Source organism: Desmodus rotundus, chromosome 1 (genome assembly GCF_022682495.2).
Source record: "Desmodus rotundus isolate HL8 chromosome 1, HLdesRot8A.1, whole genome shotgun sequence".
Lineage (NCBI taxonomy): Eukaryota > Metazoa > Chordata > Mammalia > Chiroptera > Phyllostomidae > Desmodus > Desmodus rotundus.
Genome location: NC_071387.1, coordinates 167,235,192 through 167,251,171, shown reverse-complemented (window position 1 = coordinate 167,251,171; position 15,980 = coordinate 167,235,192). Strand labels below are relative to the sequence as shown.

General features: G+C 36.9%; 1 protein-coding gene across 2 annotated transcripts; it reads right to left on the bottom strand.

The window, feature by feature from the left end:
* Positions 1 to 3,598: 3,598 nt before the first annotated feature.
* ANKRA2 (ankyrin repeat family A member 2) lies at positions 3,599 to 15,924 on the bottom strand. 2 transcript variants are annotated; one of them, XM_024563630.3, is made up of 9 exons: positions 15,575 to 15,924; positions 12,605 to 12,998; positions 11,800 to 11,958; positions 8,250 to 8,315; positions 6,238 to 6,335; positions 5,647 to 5,772; positions 5,280 to 5,346; positions 4,680 to 4,760; positions 3,599 to 4,110 (listed from the first exon to the last, which is right to left on the bottom strand). In XM_024563630.3, the coding sequence occupies exons 2-9, from the start codon at positions 12,891 to 12,893 to the stop codon at positions 4,055 to 4,057; spliced, it is 942 nt and encodes a 313-aa protein (XP_024419398.1). In that variant the 5' UTR covers positions 12,894 to 12,998; positions 15,575 to 15,924; the 3' UTR covers positions 3,599 to 4,054. The 2 variants fall into 2 exon arrangements, with proteins under 2 accessions (XP_024419398.1, XP_053768647.1); XM_053912672.1 differs by having other exon boundaries at positions 15,616 to 15,924.
* Positions 15,925 to 15,980: the final 56 nt, after the last annotated feature.

The window sequence follows — 15,980 nt, the reverse complement described above, 5'->3', positions numbered from 1 at the left end:
TCCCAGAGGGCCTTTGAAAAATCACCAAGATTTGTTACTTTACTTTATAAAAAGAAGGATGCTAGAAACAATCAGGTTTCTTTTGTATTTTCCGTATTTCTTAATTAGCTCAGTACTATTCTAAGAGCAGCGTGGGAAGGATTGTCAAATCAAATGATGTTCAGCTTTCCCTAGGTTGTTTGTGTGGGTAAAATGTTATTAATATAAATATTTCAGATATCGTATATTTTATGGAAAGGCCCTGGAGATTTGTTAATGGCCTTACTAGTATATCCTTACCCTCAGGGAAAATACTGACCAACTTTTTAATGAAATAATTGTGTGGAATACCACAGTGGAGAATTTTACTCTCTTTACGCTGATACTGTTAGTATAAAAGGCTAATGGCACGTACTCAGTCTCATGATCATTTCTGCTTTTACTGGATGCTTTTCTGAAGGTTCTGCTCTCACCTCAGAGCCTTTAAATGTCAGAACCTAATAGAAAGCCTTGTAGGAGACTACCAAGAGTACTAGGTACTCTTAACTACTGCTCCTATAAAGAATAGACTCTTGAGTACAAGCTTCATGCTTGCATCATTTTACCACCTTTCAGACTATACAAGTAGACTGAGTCAGAATGTCTAGATTCTAAAATTCCAGATTCTTCTCAATGCAGACGTACTTCATGAAAGTCCATTGCTTAACTCAAGATCTTGGAAAACCAGAATTACGTAGGACTGCATGAGCTGATGAGGGAAATTTTAATTGTGGTCATTTGTGTGGAATATCGTATTATTTTTGATATTTTATTTTTATGGCTACACACAGAACCCCTTTCTTTCTTGTTAAGCTCCTAACCTTCAATTTAGTAGGTGCTGCATCAGTAAACTGAAATGAAACTTTTAAAAATAGTGTCTGATTCTCTCTGATGTCCTCAGAATTCAGAAACAAATACTTTCAGTGAGTCTTCTTTGCTTTCATGACAAATAGTTACTGGCCTAGATTCAATAAGAATCTGTCCTTTTTACCAAGATATAATTGTATAAATAGATTGTTCAACCAAAGCCATAGCCAGAGGGTTATATTTGAGAGTAATGCTCTTAGGTATAAGAAGTCTATATTAAGGAATAAAGGGTTCACTTTATCTGTGGAGCTAGTGCCAACAAAGCCGTCCCCGCAGAAGTAGCCCGGTCCCTCCCTCCAGGACCCAATCTGACTGGTGGTGAGGAAGGCCACCTCCCGGAAAGCCCAGGACTTTAGCAAATTTTGCAGACTTCAAGAAAGGAGGAATTTACCCTGATTTAGTGATATTGTAAATGCAATCTTGTGGGAAAACTTTCTCGGCATAGTCCCCTAGCCTTGGAATAGGGGAGTGAATAATCGAGGCTGTTAAAATCTGAGATCCCTTATGAAGGCTTCTGAATAGAAGGTAGGGGTTTTTTTGTTGTTGTTGTTTTGGCCTAATTAGTTGCTGAGTATTGTTGCTCAGGTTTTGCAGAGAAAACTTGAGACCTATACAATCAAACTGCTTCATGTGTCTAAATAATCAGGGAAAACCTATCATCAGCCTTTTTGTGATCAAGAATAATCTTTAAATATTATTTATGATTCCAAGGCAAACGACAGAAAATTTATCTGAAACTTGGAAATAAAGAAACAAGGGAGTCACATCCTCCCTTCTACTAGGGAGAATTCTTGGGTTGCACCCCGGGTGGACTGAATCAGACTCTGGGTGGGATCCAGCAGTCCATATTTTAACAAGCCCCTAGTGATTCTGATATACACTAAAGTTTGAGAACATTACTCCAGGGGAAATCGCTTAAACTTAAACTCACTGTTTACTACTGATTAAAGGTATCAGACTCAGTGAAGTCCCACGTTATATCACAGATTTCTGTCTGCTAGAGATGCAGGTAATTTCTATCCAGTGGAAAATGTAGTCTCAAAGGTTATGGTTTAAGGCTTTGTTGGACATTAACCATATTTGCCTCTAGCTCAGCAATCTAACACTTACATTACCTAAAATAGCTAGCTCTTGGAATTAGTTTTCACTTCTCACTAATTTTCTTACTAATGAATGAGTTGAATATAATCTTTGACAGGTGTTCATTTAGTAGTTACATGAGAATAATTTTTATCCTTTAGAAAATTATCATCAGTGTATTTCGTACTGTGGCAATAATGAGCCCTAATACTAGGCAGTGCCTCGACGGGAGGGCTGTGGTCTTTTTTTTCCTCAGTATGTTACCCTAACATCAAGCATGGCGTCTGGTTCGTAAGTTCTGAATAAATATTTGTGCAATCAATAAACACTACCTAAGACGTATGGGATGTTTAAAAGAGGACTTTTACAACTGGCCCTTAAAGTGTTATTCCTGTTGTTTTAATTAACTTGTATTAGTGTCTACTTCTTAAAGGGATTCTCCTGGGGTTTTTTATCAGGGACCCTGAGGCAAAAGATGATGGAATTGGCAAGGGAAATTTTCTTCAACATATTCTCTGAGACCTGTTGGTTGTTGGGACTAGGAGTGAAGGAGTTATTGGGCTGCTCATCAGCTGCAGAAAGCACGTGCAAGCAATACTCAGAGTGATGTGCCCACATGGATCCCTGGATTTTGTTACCTTATAATATGAACAGGAACTAACACTTCATGGCCATATGCCATTAATAAGAAGAGGAACCAGATGGAAATGTGAATGGTTTTAGGGCAATCGCTCAGAAGTGCTAGAAAACCATTGCCTAACTGACAATGAGTGAAAAGCTGGCGTTATTTTCACGTGCTGTAGGATTGCCTTTGGAGCGAACATCTCTTGTGCTTCTGTCCCTGTGGTTTCCCTTTAGGCACATTTTCCTCCTGCATTGCAGGTGGTCTGGGGACAACGGTGGGTTGTTACCCAGTCATCCCTTTCTGCCCCCCAGCTCCATATAGTGGTATATTTATACCCCATGCTAAACAAATTTCTGCCTCCTGGAAATTTAGATAATGAGCAGAATGATAAACAAGGGGATTTAAGCTAAACAGTACCACAGCAGCACCCACGATGACTGCCCATGATTTCCTGATTGAGATCCCTGGCCCAGTTTCATCTCTGGGTATGAAACTTCAAGAAATTATATTGCCACCTTCTTCAGCTTTTCCTTTCATTCTGTTTCTTTCAATTACTTCCTTTGTGCTTAAATGAGCTACATAGTTTATGTGGTTTACAACCAAAGTATCATAACTGATATAACATCCATTTTCCAGACAAAGTGACTTAACCCAATGCCACGTTCAGTGGTCAAGTCAACTTCCAGTCCATGGTTCTCTTCTAGATTCCAGTGTAACATGAGTTTATAGTGTTCCTTTAGTAGTAATTAAAGAGCATCTGGCTGTTATTAAAGATTGACTTCTTCACAGAAGACATTTCCTACTGGAAAGCTTACTTACAAGAGAAAAATATTCTAAGTATCTTTCTAGAAATGACAATCAATAAATCTTAGTTGATTTACTTACATTTTATTTCTTTTAATTATATTGTTTGACCTAATGGAGTGTCCTGACAGGACATTAGGGTTAAACTAAAAATTCTAAAGGAATCCCTTAATAACCTTATTTAATAAAAAAAAAAACCTAGCATGCAAACAGAAAATGTACTTTATTTATTTATAACATTTTGTAAACAATCACATTGTGCATTTTTAATTCAATAATGACAAAATGTTTTTCTATGGATTTATAGCAAACCCTATATAAAGTCAATGAGTTAATATGAGTAAAAATGAATAGGATAGAATAATTTCTGAAAATGTTAAATTACAGCATTCGATACAAAGACAGATAACAATGTACCATAAAAATTTACATGCCACAAAACATTAATTTATGATTTTAAATATGCCATAAAACACATTTATAAAAAAGCATCAACATTAATTTTATTATAAACCAGTGAATTACTCAGAGGAATATTTATTAAAACTTAGTAAAAATCAGTAAATATTGCAACTGAGGTAAAAACTTATAGGTAAACAAAACTATCACTTAAAAGGGCCACAGAGTGAACGGAGGGTGGACACACTTTCACGACGCCCTCTACTCTCTGATATTTTGAAGCAGCTTCAATAAATGGGACTCAATAACCTGTTGAACTAGAACAGACAGGTGATCAAGACCAAACATGTCGATTTAAAAATTGTAAAAAGAATTATCAAATTCAACTTTACACCCCCGACTTTTTCCTAAAATAAAGTTATCTCTAAGTTGGATATACTCATATTCTGCGGGCAATACGATACTTAAACAGACTTAAAATTTAGCCTGTCATTGACTTATTCATTGTCCAAGTTATTAAATTTTCTGTTCTTGGTTTCTAAATTTTGCAATTGAAGGAGAGTCCAGAGTACAAGGTTGTTCTAAGGAACAGAAAAGGGTAACTATAAGAGCATTTTATAGTTTGCTATGAGAATGTTAAACACATCTTATAAATAGGTGTGCACTTATCTTCCAGCAACTAATTATTTGGGTTGGTGAAAAGTAATAGTAACAAAACTCATTTCTAGACTTTGTAGGAATGTTTTGATTTTGCCAACAGTCAGGAGTTAGGACAACATGCGATGTTCTATGACTATAGCAATAAAAATGGTTTGGATCACTGGTTTGTACTATTTTCAGAGCTTTACTAAAATGAAGCCTGAGCATTCTACAGTAAAATACTTACCACTTCTATAGCCCAGGGCTACAGCTAAATCCATAGAATTATATCCAGAGTCAGTTTCAATTGTTGGGTCAGCTCCATTTTCTATACCAAAATAGAAAAATCTACATAAATAAATGAAAATGTGGATATGTTTGTCTATTACTGACTGGTGTACAAATAGCAAGACAGATTTTCAGCAAATTTGGAGGGTATCTTCAGGATGATCTGACAAGGTACAGGGTACACGGAGTGCACAGAATTCACTTTGGTGGGTCAAAGGGAAGGCATCTCAAACAAACAAGCATCCTCTAGAGCACTGAAACACACGAACGACAACAGACAGAACTTAAACTTAAAGACTCTGCAGACAAGAAAACCACCATGGATTCACACTCGATCTCCAAAAGAGAAGCAACCAGGACAAACACTCCGATTGCAGGCATGCTCTGCGACGGAGCTGCTTCTCTCCTCGGGCAGGTGCTCCACGGTGAGTAGCAGCAGGATTAGCGTATTTAACAATAATAAATGATTCTGCTGCATAACACTAAGGGAGGCCAGCTTATAAAAAGTAAAATAAACTCCTCTTGGCATTTTCTAAATATTTTCATTTTATCTGCTTACCTAAGAGCATTTTAACACATTTCACATGATTTCCATGCACAGCATAAAGCAAAGGTGTGCCTCCATTCTACAAAAGGAAAAGGTGATTTAGTTTTTCAAGATGAGCAAGATTTGAAGAATTTAATGTTGCTGTGAGAAGTTTTACTAAGAATTGGGCATGTAAAAGTACTTTAAGTTAATTTTAATATTTTGTGAAGAATACTTGAATCAAAATTACTGAGTTTATGTCATTAACTTTTTCTTCTAGGTATTTCATTACCTAATTAATTATTCTTCCAAGTGTTTGCTAAAATTTATTATGTCTCCCCAAACCAAATAAATCCTCGAGTTTGTTACAGTAAGTTAAAAATCAGTGTCATAGACTCACCCAATCATATTCATTTACATCAACTCCACAATCAAGCAGCATTTTGACAATATCAGTGTAGCCTTTACTACAGGCCAGAGACAGTGCACTTTCCCGACCTTTTCCTAAAAGCTGGGGATCAGCACCCTGGCATGGGAAGTGGAGATAAAAGACTTTTCAATTCATGTACACAAGAACATTGTTATTTTTGTCAACAATAATTACAGTTCAACACTCAGGTCAGGTAATGTTCTGGGGTTAATACAGAAATATTGCAACTTCTATTCATGGATGCTCTTGTTGCCAAGGTTGTCTGGATGCCTCCTTCCTCCATCTCAATCCTAACTGTCCCTTCTCTCTGGAGCCAAATTACATCTCCATGAAGCTTCTCCTACAAGGCTGACAGTACTTCTGTTCCCATTGCTGGACTTGACCTCTCACTGTTTCATGTATGATTAGAGATTCACGCTCCAAAATAATGTGCAAAGCATTTAAAAATTTTTTGGATTCTCTACCATTACATCTAGTTGGCTGGAGATACCAAAACTTTACTGAAGACTTAACTGAACTTGAGTAACTGTACATATACATTTTCTGAGGCATTTTCCTTACATTCTGAAGTAGAAACTCTACCACAGCTATTTGCCCGTGTGCTGCAGCCCACATCAGAGGAGTAAATCCTTCTTCATCCGTGTGATTGATAACATTTTCTATTTAAAAGAAAAGCAATTTTTGTGATCTAATTTAACAACCACATATTAACATCACTATGAAAATACTGGCATTCTAAAAAGTTGATTGTATTACTCCATGAGGAAGACTTCGTGCTGATTTTTGTTCACTGAAGTCCTGTTATGTGTTGTTGCAATTTGAAGTCTGACTGTATTAAAATTGCCTCAATGTATGGAACTGAATTCAAACAGCACATTACTTAAAGCATAAACTATGAGACATGACATAATTCTAGGTACAAGGCAATCTACAGAACAATGGGCTCGGAATCAGGAGACCAGAGTTTGAATTCTGGCTCTGTCACTTTCTAAAAGTGTGATTCTGGGCATGCCACTTAACTTCCCCAATACACAGAATAATACCTTGCTTATCTCAATGTGTAACTGGGAGAATTCCAATAAAAATGAGCTTATGTAATAGCCCTTAGTATTACATAAATATATACTATTATAAAAACTCCAAAATCTTATTAAAGCATGTTCTAGTCTATAGCTAACATTGCTGCCTTTGAATTTCATTCATTCTGGGTGGTTGCTAAAATAATATAGTGAAGTGAATGAAGACTGAATAATTTGAAAGGCATTACCATGAAATTCTACCTTGAACCCCATTTTGTTCCCCAGATTTAGTCTACTAGTTTTAAAGCCCACAGCTCTCCCCTGACATTTATTTAGTACCTTGAAAATGAAACCATCAAGTGTTTATAAACAAACAAATACAATGATGAAGTCTTTCTTATAAAAGAATAACATGATTAAAAAAGTAAACATCTTTTATTACGCACACTGTATTCAACCAATAAAGTTGAGTCAACTAACTAACTTTTTGGAAAATGAAAATAAATGTAAAGCTTGATCTTTATCTCACTACACCAAAACATATTTCATATGTGTCAAAGATTGAAACGTAAAAAGGAAACCACAGAAGTTCTAGAATAAGGCATGAATAAATTCATTTATAATCTTAGAATATGAAATCCTTTCCAAGCAGGACATAAAACTCAGAAGTCACAAAGAAAAAAGTAAACTTATCGCTTAAAAATATTAAGCATTTCTTTGATAAACATCACAAAGTCAAAGGGAAAATGATAAACAAATGGAAACAAATGTGCAATATAAGCAACAAAAAGCAGATTCCTTTAATTTTGATAAGGGTTCACAGAAATAAACACAAAAGGAAATTCAAATATGCCATAATTTAAAAACTAAAAACAAAACCAGTATGAAATACTGATTTAGATTAGTCTGCTAATATCCTGTGTCAGTGAGGGTAGGGGAAACAGAAACTCTAACTTGGGGGTAAAAACAGGACAAACATCTGGTAGTAAGTATAAAAATAACAATTCATATAACTTTTCAACCAGAAAATATTCTTGAAGGAACTTACCCTATGGACATATTTAAAAAGAATGGCAATATTGTTACTTAGTAGCAACAAATGAATCAACCGGCACCAGGGGAACTAGTTGAAAAATAAAGTATATGTGTATGCAATACAATGCAAAATCATGGACCCATTAAAAAGAGTAAAATAGATTTTTGTGTGCTAATATGAAAAGATTTCCAAAATACTGAGTGAAAAAAAGTGCAGTATTTTTCCTTTTGTGTAAATCAGAAAAAGCACATCCAAATTCTCACATACAACTCCAAATATCAACAGAAATGTTTTGTAGAAGAGTTTTCTGAAAATATAAAAAACCTATGTTTCCTTTTGAGGAACAGGCTAGGCTTATAAGGGAAGCTATAACTTTTATACTTTAGAGTATTGCTTCGTGAGATTATACAACCATGTTTTTGTCTTTATACTTCTCTGTATAAAAAGAAAAAAAATAACAAGTCTAATAAATCCTATTAGGTTTGTTTTAAATAAATTTTTAAAAAATGGGCTATTACCTTGTTCAATGCGAGTAGCCAGGTAGAGCATCTCTCCCTGTGCGGCTAACTGGTGAACAGATAAAGCTGAAACAGTACCATAAAAAGCTCCATGAATATACACTTTCATCATGCCACCACTCATGTTTGTGCAGCAATTTTCTTTTCCAAAACAAAAACTATCATTCTTAAAAAAAAAATCTAACTAAAATATACCCTAATATTGCAAATAGCCATGCCATATCCAAGAAGTGACTCCTGTATGTTCGAGATAATTCTGACACTTGCAAAGTGTTATTATCAATAAATATGCAAATTGTTACAATCAATTACTAGCAATGCAAATTGTTACTGATCTTACTAATCAAAGAAATGGCTTAGGTACTTAATTTTTAAAATTATTTTTTTATTTTTAATATACTTTACTGATTATGCTATTACAGTTGTCCCATTTCCCTCCCTTTATTCCCCTCTGCCCTGCACACCCCCTCCCACCTGCATTCCCCCCTTTTAGTTCATGTCCATGGGTTGTACATGTAAGTTCTTTGGCCTCTACATTTCCTATACAATTCTAAACCTCCCCCGGTCTATTTTCTACCTACCATTTATGCCACTTATTCTCTATACTTTTTCCCCCCCTCTCCTCCTACCACTCCCCCACTGATAACCCTCCATGTGATCTCCATTTTTGTGACTCTGTTCCTGTTCTAGTTGTTTGCTTAGTTTGTTTTCAGGGTTTTTTTAAGGTTCGGTTGTTAATAGCTCTGAGTTTTACTGTTCATTTACTGTTCATAGTTTTGATCTTCTTTTTCTTGGATAAATCCCTTTAACATTTCATACAATAAGGGCTTGGTGATGATGAACTCCTTTAATTTGACCTTATCTGGGAAGCACTTTATCTGCCCTTCCATTCTAAATGATAGCTTTGCTGGATAGAGTAATCTTGGATGTAGGTCCTTGCCTTTCATGACTTCAAATACTTTTTTCCAGCCTCTTCTTGCCTGCAAGGTTTCTTTTGAGAAATCAGCTGACAGTCTTATGGGAACTCCTTTGTAGGTAACTGTCTCCTTCTCTCTTGCTGCTTTTAAGATTCTCTCCTTATCTTTAATCTTGAGAAATGTAATTATGATGTACCTTGGTGTATTCCTCCTTGGGTCTAACTTCTTTAGGACTCTCTGAGCTTCCTGGACTTCCTGAAAGTCTATTTCCTTTGCCAGATTGGGGAATTTCTCTCCTTCATTATCTTTTCAAATAAGTTTTCAATTTCTTGGTCTTCTTCTTTTTCTCACCCCTATGATTCGGATGATGGGATGTTTAAAGATGCCCTGGAGGTTCCTAAGCCTCTCCTCATTTTCTTGCATTCTTGTTTCTTCATTTTGTTCTGGTTGGACGTTTCTTTCTTCCTTCTGCTCCAAACCCTTGATCTGAGTCCCAGTTTCCTTCCTGTCACTGTTGGTTCCCTGTAGATTTTTCTTTATTTCACATAATGCAACCTTCATTGCTGCCTGGGTCTTTTTTATGCTGTTGAAGTACCCAGTGAGTTCCTGGAGCATCCTGATAACCAGTGTTTTGAACTATGCATCTGATAGGTTGGCTATCTCTTCATCACTTAGTTGTATTTTTTCTGGAGCTTTGATCTGTTCTTTCATTTGGGACATTTTTTGTTGTTGTTGTCTTGGCGCACCTGTTACGTAGTAAGGGGAAGAGCCTTAGGTGTTCGCCAGGGCAGGGCAATCCACATTGCTGCGTTGTGACGCTATATGTGGGGGAGGCGTCCAAGAGGGAACAGTGCTGCTTGCTCAGCTCTCTGCTGGATTTCAGTCACTTCCTCCACTACCCACAAGCAAATTGGGCCCTTCTGGTGCTGATTCCTGGTGGGTGGGCTTGTGTACATTCTAGGCCCCTGTGGGTCTCTCCAGCAAACTCTCCTGTGAAGTTGGGAGTTTCTCCCGCTGCTGCCTCAACCCCCACAGGTGTTTTCAGTCAGAAGTTTTGAGGCTTTATTTCCCCATGCTGCAACTCTGGGTTGCATGGTCTGTCTCGCTCCCCAGTTGTTCCTCTCGGGTTATCCGCATGCAAATGTGGGACAGCTCAGTCCTCCTGCTGCCGTCTTGCTTCGAGTCCTCTCTGCCCAGCTGCCCAACTCCGCCCCTCCTACAGGTCTGGATGAATGTTTCTTCTTTATCTCCTTGGTTGTTGGGACTTCCATACAGTTCAATTTTCTGTGAGTTCTGGTTGTTTTTTGTTTTTAAATTTGTTGTTGTCCTTCTTTTGGTTGTGTGAGGAGGCACAGTGTGTCTACCTATGCCTCCATGTTGGCCGGAAGTCTCAGGTACTTAATTTTTATAATCCATCTCTTTATGCAAACTTATGAGGAAGTTGTGTCTAACAAAGACACACCTTTCATGTTTTCACTGATTAAATCCACTGAGGTCCCAAACATCATTATTTCAAGACTCCATGGGTTTTTCTTACATTTAGGAGGAGTGAGGTAGTAAAGGGACAACTGACTTTGAGAGTAAATTCTTGAGGGCAGACCTAGTTGTGGTTAATTTGGTATGTGCCCTTGGATAACTGATTAAACAGTTTTGTCTGTAACATGAGGTATGTGAATCACACAATTTCTAGATGTTTTGAGTCAAAAATCTTACAGTTGGAATATTTTAAGACAATCTCTATTTTAAACAAAGATAAACAGGCACTGTTCTATGATACTTAAAAGTTAGGCACTTAAAAATTATAATACTTTAAAAACAGGCACTTAAAAGTTAGTATCGCTCAATCCTTAACTGTGGTGATATGGTTGGGGGGTCTTAATGCAGAAAGGAAGGCAATTGGGAAGCACCTGCAAATTTATACAAGTAGACAGAAGTGACCAATAGGTGGAGTAAGTCGTATGCTACGGCATGTGATTCAAAGTCAGGAGGGATATAGTGTTTCTAAAGTAAAGAAATGTATTTTACCCTGCATTAGGATATAGATGTACTTACTTATATTTTTACATGTAGTTCCTAACATCAAATTGCTAACTGGTTTTGGTATATTCTGTCTGCTATACAGAATATAGTGTATAGAAAAACTTCACTTTACTTCTTCTAGAGTGATTATACACCTTTAAAAAAACCTGTAGACTCAAAGTTTTTAAAAAGATAGTTTAATACTTATATTCAAATTCCAAATTACAACAGAAATCACTCCACTTTTACTACAAATAACTTGTGGATCAGTTTTCTAGTTTATAAGCAAACTGTAAAGCCTTACACTCCAAGAACACAAAACACAATGTCTTACTTTGCTCAACGTTTAGAATAACATCGTTTTTATAGTATATTGTAAGGGTTTTAAGAATATTTCAATATGCATTGGTTTTAAACAGAAAAACATAAAATGTGAATAATTTGAATGTACAGTAATCTGTGAAAGAAATTTAAATTACAAAAACTATGAGCACATCACTTCAGTTTTCCAAAATGGAATATGCATTTAATGAAAATAACATTTCAAAACCAAACTGTTGAAACCCTTATATTAGTAACAAGAACAGTTTAATACACTGATAGGAAATACTTACAATTTGCTAACAGAGGTGTGGTTGAGACCTCATTTCCTCTGTGTTTGTTGGTTAAGGTAGTTGACTGTTTTATGGGTGAGAAGTGCTTTGTCGTAGAGGGAGTATAGACATGCCTTACTTGGATTCCCGGAGAAGGCGATGTATGGATATTGCATTCAGCTAAGTAAAATAAATTAAACACATTAAACCAATATTTTAATGACTAAGCATTTCAAAGTTCTATGTTGATGTTTATATAAAAAAGAAATACATGAGGTATATCTTCAACTGTTTCTGAAGTGATATTTAATTGTTTTTTGCCATTAAGAAATCTGTACTACCATAATGAAACTTCCAGAAAAAATCTATATTAATGTTGAGAATTTTATTCTGGGATTAGTATTTTTATTTAATAGATTGTTATAAATCTACAATATAATGACATATTTCACTGACTGAAAGCATAGGAAGCTAATACTGATCAAATATTCATAGAATAGGGAATATTATGCTAATTCACTTGTAAAAGGCACCGATAATATTTTTCTCCCATGATTTAAAAAGGTACAATAAGGAATTATATAAAAGACTTTCCAAATAAACAAAGGTGAAGCAAGAAATTAAAAAAAAAATCAACATGTACTTTGGACATTATATAACATGAAGTTATTTCATTATGTTTTTTGTAAGATTCTAGAAAAATCCTATTAGGAGATGACTTCCAAACTTTCTTCCCAAACTCAAACTCTCATGATGAGAAAGGAAGGAAAAAAACAATAAATAACAAAACAAAACAAATGCAGATATTTATACCATAACTTTCAACCTTTAAATAGGACAGATGCCACCTCCAGGTCAGAGTTAACCTGATCTTGAATATTTTTACTATCCTCTTCATTTAAGGACTTCACAAATCGAGAGCACACGTTCATATCAAATCGGTTAGGCAGTATGAATTTCATCCCCATGGCAACACCCTGAGCTGATGCTTCTTCTGCATTTGAGTCCAGCTGATGTTCTATTTTAATGTCTGGCACGCCAGTTAGACTGTAACTGCCGGGACACTCTTCCACTATCAGCTGGGCTCCAAGGTCCAGATTTGCTGATGTAGCCATGATTTCAACTGTAGTTTCAATAATTAAAACATTTCTTCATAATTTCCTTTTGTTTTTTTAAGAGTGATATCCAGTGTATTTTTGAAATTTGGATATTAAAAAAATCTGAAAGAAAAAAATTAAAAGTATGCTATCAACTTAGGTAAAAATACACAAAATAATCATTTTCAATCAAGTATGCAAACAGCGCTCTTATAAGCATCTATTAATAACAGAAAGCCTACAACGTTCATAGGTAGAGAACCCTGGATATAAACCCAAGCTTCTAACTATCTGTGTGTGAACCTGTATAAGTTACTCCAACTCTCTAAGCCTCAGCCTCACTTGTAAAATGGAGAACCAACATTACCCTCACAGCATGCTGGTAGACCAGATGGAACACAGTAACATGTTCATCTTCATCACTAGGTTCCAACAAATTTTAGTAATCTTTTAATCTCCTTTTCTATTCCTGAATATTGCCAAATGGATAAAAGATCAGGCTGACAATAAAAAATAAACTTTTATGTGAAAACTTGAACTTCTCACCTTAGGTTCATTTTTGAGTATGCTCTGTTGATAAGTGGCTCTCAGTTTGAATTTAAGAGAGAATTCATGTTGTACCCAAGTCTCTTGTCATCGACAATACCTGTGACTCCGGGATAGTGAAAGCCTTTACAAAGCTTTGGTTATGATGAACTGAAGATCTGATCTCTCTTTATCAGTTTTTGTTCAGATCACGTGTTGCCAAATATAGGTTTTTATGAAAATAAATTGTGGAGATTAAAGACTGGCTTCCTTTGCTTTAGCATCTCTAGGACAGTAGGATCAATGTAGAGTTTTTGGCTCTCAATCTTTGTTATAAGTATTAATAATTACTTTTTTACAAGTATAGACTGTTAAGACATGAAGTCAAAAACTGCTTACTCTCAGAGTATAGATGATAAGCACACCTGTTATTGAATCATTTACTGTTATTTTTAAATTAGTTTTCAGTAGTCACTGGCACTTTCCCTATTATGGACCTTAATATAATTTTAAGAAAAATTTCACTATTGTACCTAAAATTTGTTCTAAAAAAATGAAGAAATCCAAGATATATAATTTTCCAAGATATATAATCACTGGGACATGAAGACAATAACATCCAGTTAATTTTTTCATGTTAGAGTTTACTGTCCCTTAGAAATTCTGAGAGGGTGCAGAGTGTTTAAAATTGAAGAATGCATTAGGAACACAATGAAGCAGAGGCTGGCAAACCATACATTTACTGATAAACATTTTGGAAGACTGATCCTTATAACCACCTGTTGAATAGTCAGGGCAGGTAACAATTATGTCCATCATAGAGAAGGGAAAATGGGAGGGAGCTCATGAATTATGAGGGAACTATCCAGCTGTTCTGACTCCATCATCCTTCCCGCTAAAATAAGCAGCAGCAATACTCCAAAACTTCCAAGGGAGAAAGAGTGGAAAAAATAACAAATTGTAATAATAATTAAAAAAGAAAGTAACAGATAACAAAGTCAATACACTTTAGTGAAGGAAAGAAGGAAACCAGAGGAGATGAGTTGTAATTCAAATAGAGATGTAGATGCAATGCAGAGGTCTTTAAAAGGGTATTGCAAGATGGGAAGAGTGTTTCCTCAGGTCAGAGCCAACCCTACAGACTCCTCCCCGAGGAGGCCTAAGTGAACCTCCCCTGAGCTCTCTTGGCACTCTGTAGGTATTCCTATTTTAGCATTTATCATTCTCTTGAACGTTTCCATTTCAATTCCAACAAATTTTCTGAAAACTCTTCTAGGATTAGGAAGAGTTTTACACTTACTAATCTTACGAATCTAATCTTTCTACACTTACTTACTAATCTTCGCACACAAAACAGTGCTTGGTCCTATCAGGTGTTCCATAAATGTTTTCTAATCTAAATTTCAATGTGTCATATTTTTTTCTATCCTCAAATGACCCTGCATGATGCTCAACAAACACTTGTTAATTACATCTGGTGTAATTCCAACATCCATTCCCAACATCACTACTGGTACTAGTTGTGCAACCCTAGACAGACAAATCACGTAAGTCTTCTGAGACTCATTTTATTCATTTATAAAGATGGTTGAAATATGCACGTCTAATAGTTTTCCCAGCTCTAAACATTGTCCATGTTATAAGTCAGGGTTTAAAGGTGGAACTACGGGTCTTTGAAGGGAATGCACCTGGGGGAGGAAGGAGCAGAAATAGAACTCTTTATCTTGGCACTATTCTACAGAGGAGAAGCAAAGTTGATTGGGTAGGCCAAAATTTTGAAGAACAGGAGAGGGAAAAAAAAATGATCGGGAAGAGGAGGCAGTGAGAATAAGACGTAAGGCCAAGGATAGCTATGATCACCTCAATCTATCGGAGCCCAGGGATTAAGAGAGAACCTAACGCGATAAACTGGGTGACTGTGCTAGTTCCCAATGGATGCTAATAATAGGTGCCCCCCTGGTTCTTCCTAATCCTGGCGTTGTCCTGCAAGGAGAGGAAGATACTATGAAAATGAATGATGCCTCACAGGCGACAGGTGTCCTAGCGTCCCAGGACCAGAGCCCGCTAGAGGGAAGACTGTTGTGGGGAGGGAAGTCCGCCCTGTAGCCACCCGCCAGCTCTGCCCGAAAAGTCCTAGCGCGGCTCAGGTACGGCAGGTGGAAACTCTGGCTCACCCGCAGCGGGCGGGTCCGGGGGACAGGGGCCTGAGACCGACCGGGTGGGAGCGCAGGGTCTTGCGACCACCTTCGACAGCCAACAGCGAGTTAGGCCTTTCCATCCGCGGCCTCAGATTCACTTGTTTGGATCACGACGTCACTTCCGATTTCTTCTTCCGCTTTCTAGACTGAAAACGCGCGGCCTCCCTGCAGCAGACTGGATTTCCAGGTCCTTTGCCGCCGCCGTGCTGTGCAGTGCTAAACGCCAGGGTACTATAAACACAGGGTCACTTCAGCGGACCCCTGCGAGGAACTAGAACAAACCACAGGCCTCACCCTTGGGTCACGCCTCCTCCTCTCAATTGCCCCGCCCACATACCCTGCCCCTGCCGCTCCTGACTGCGAGTCTGGGCTTTTACGTCAT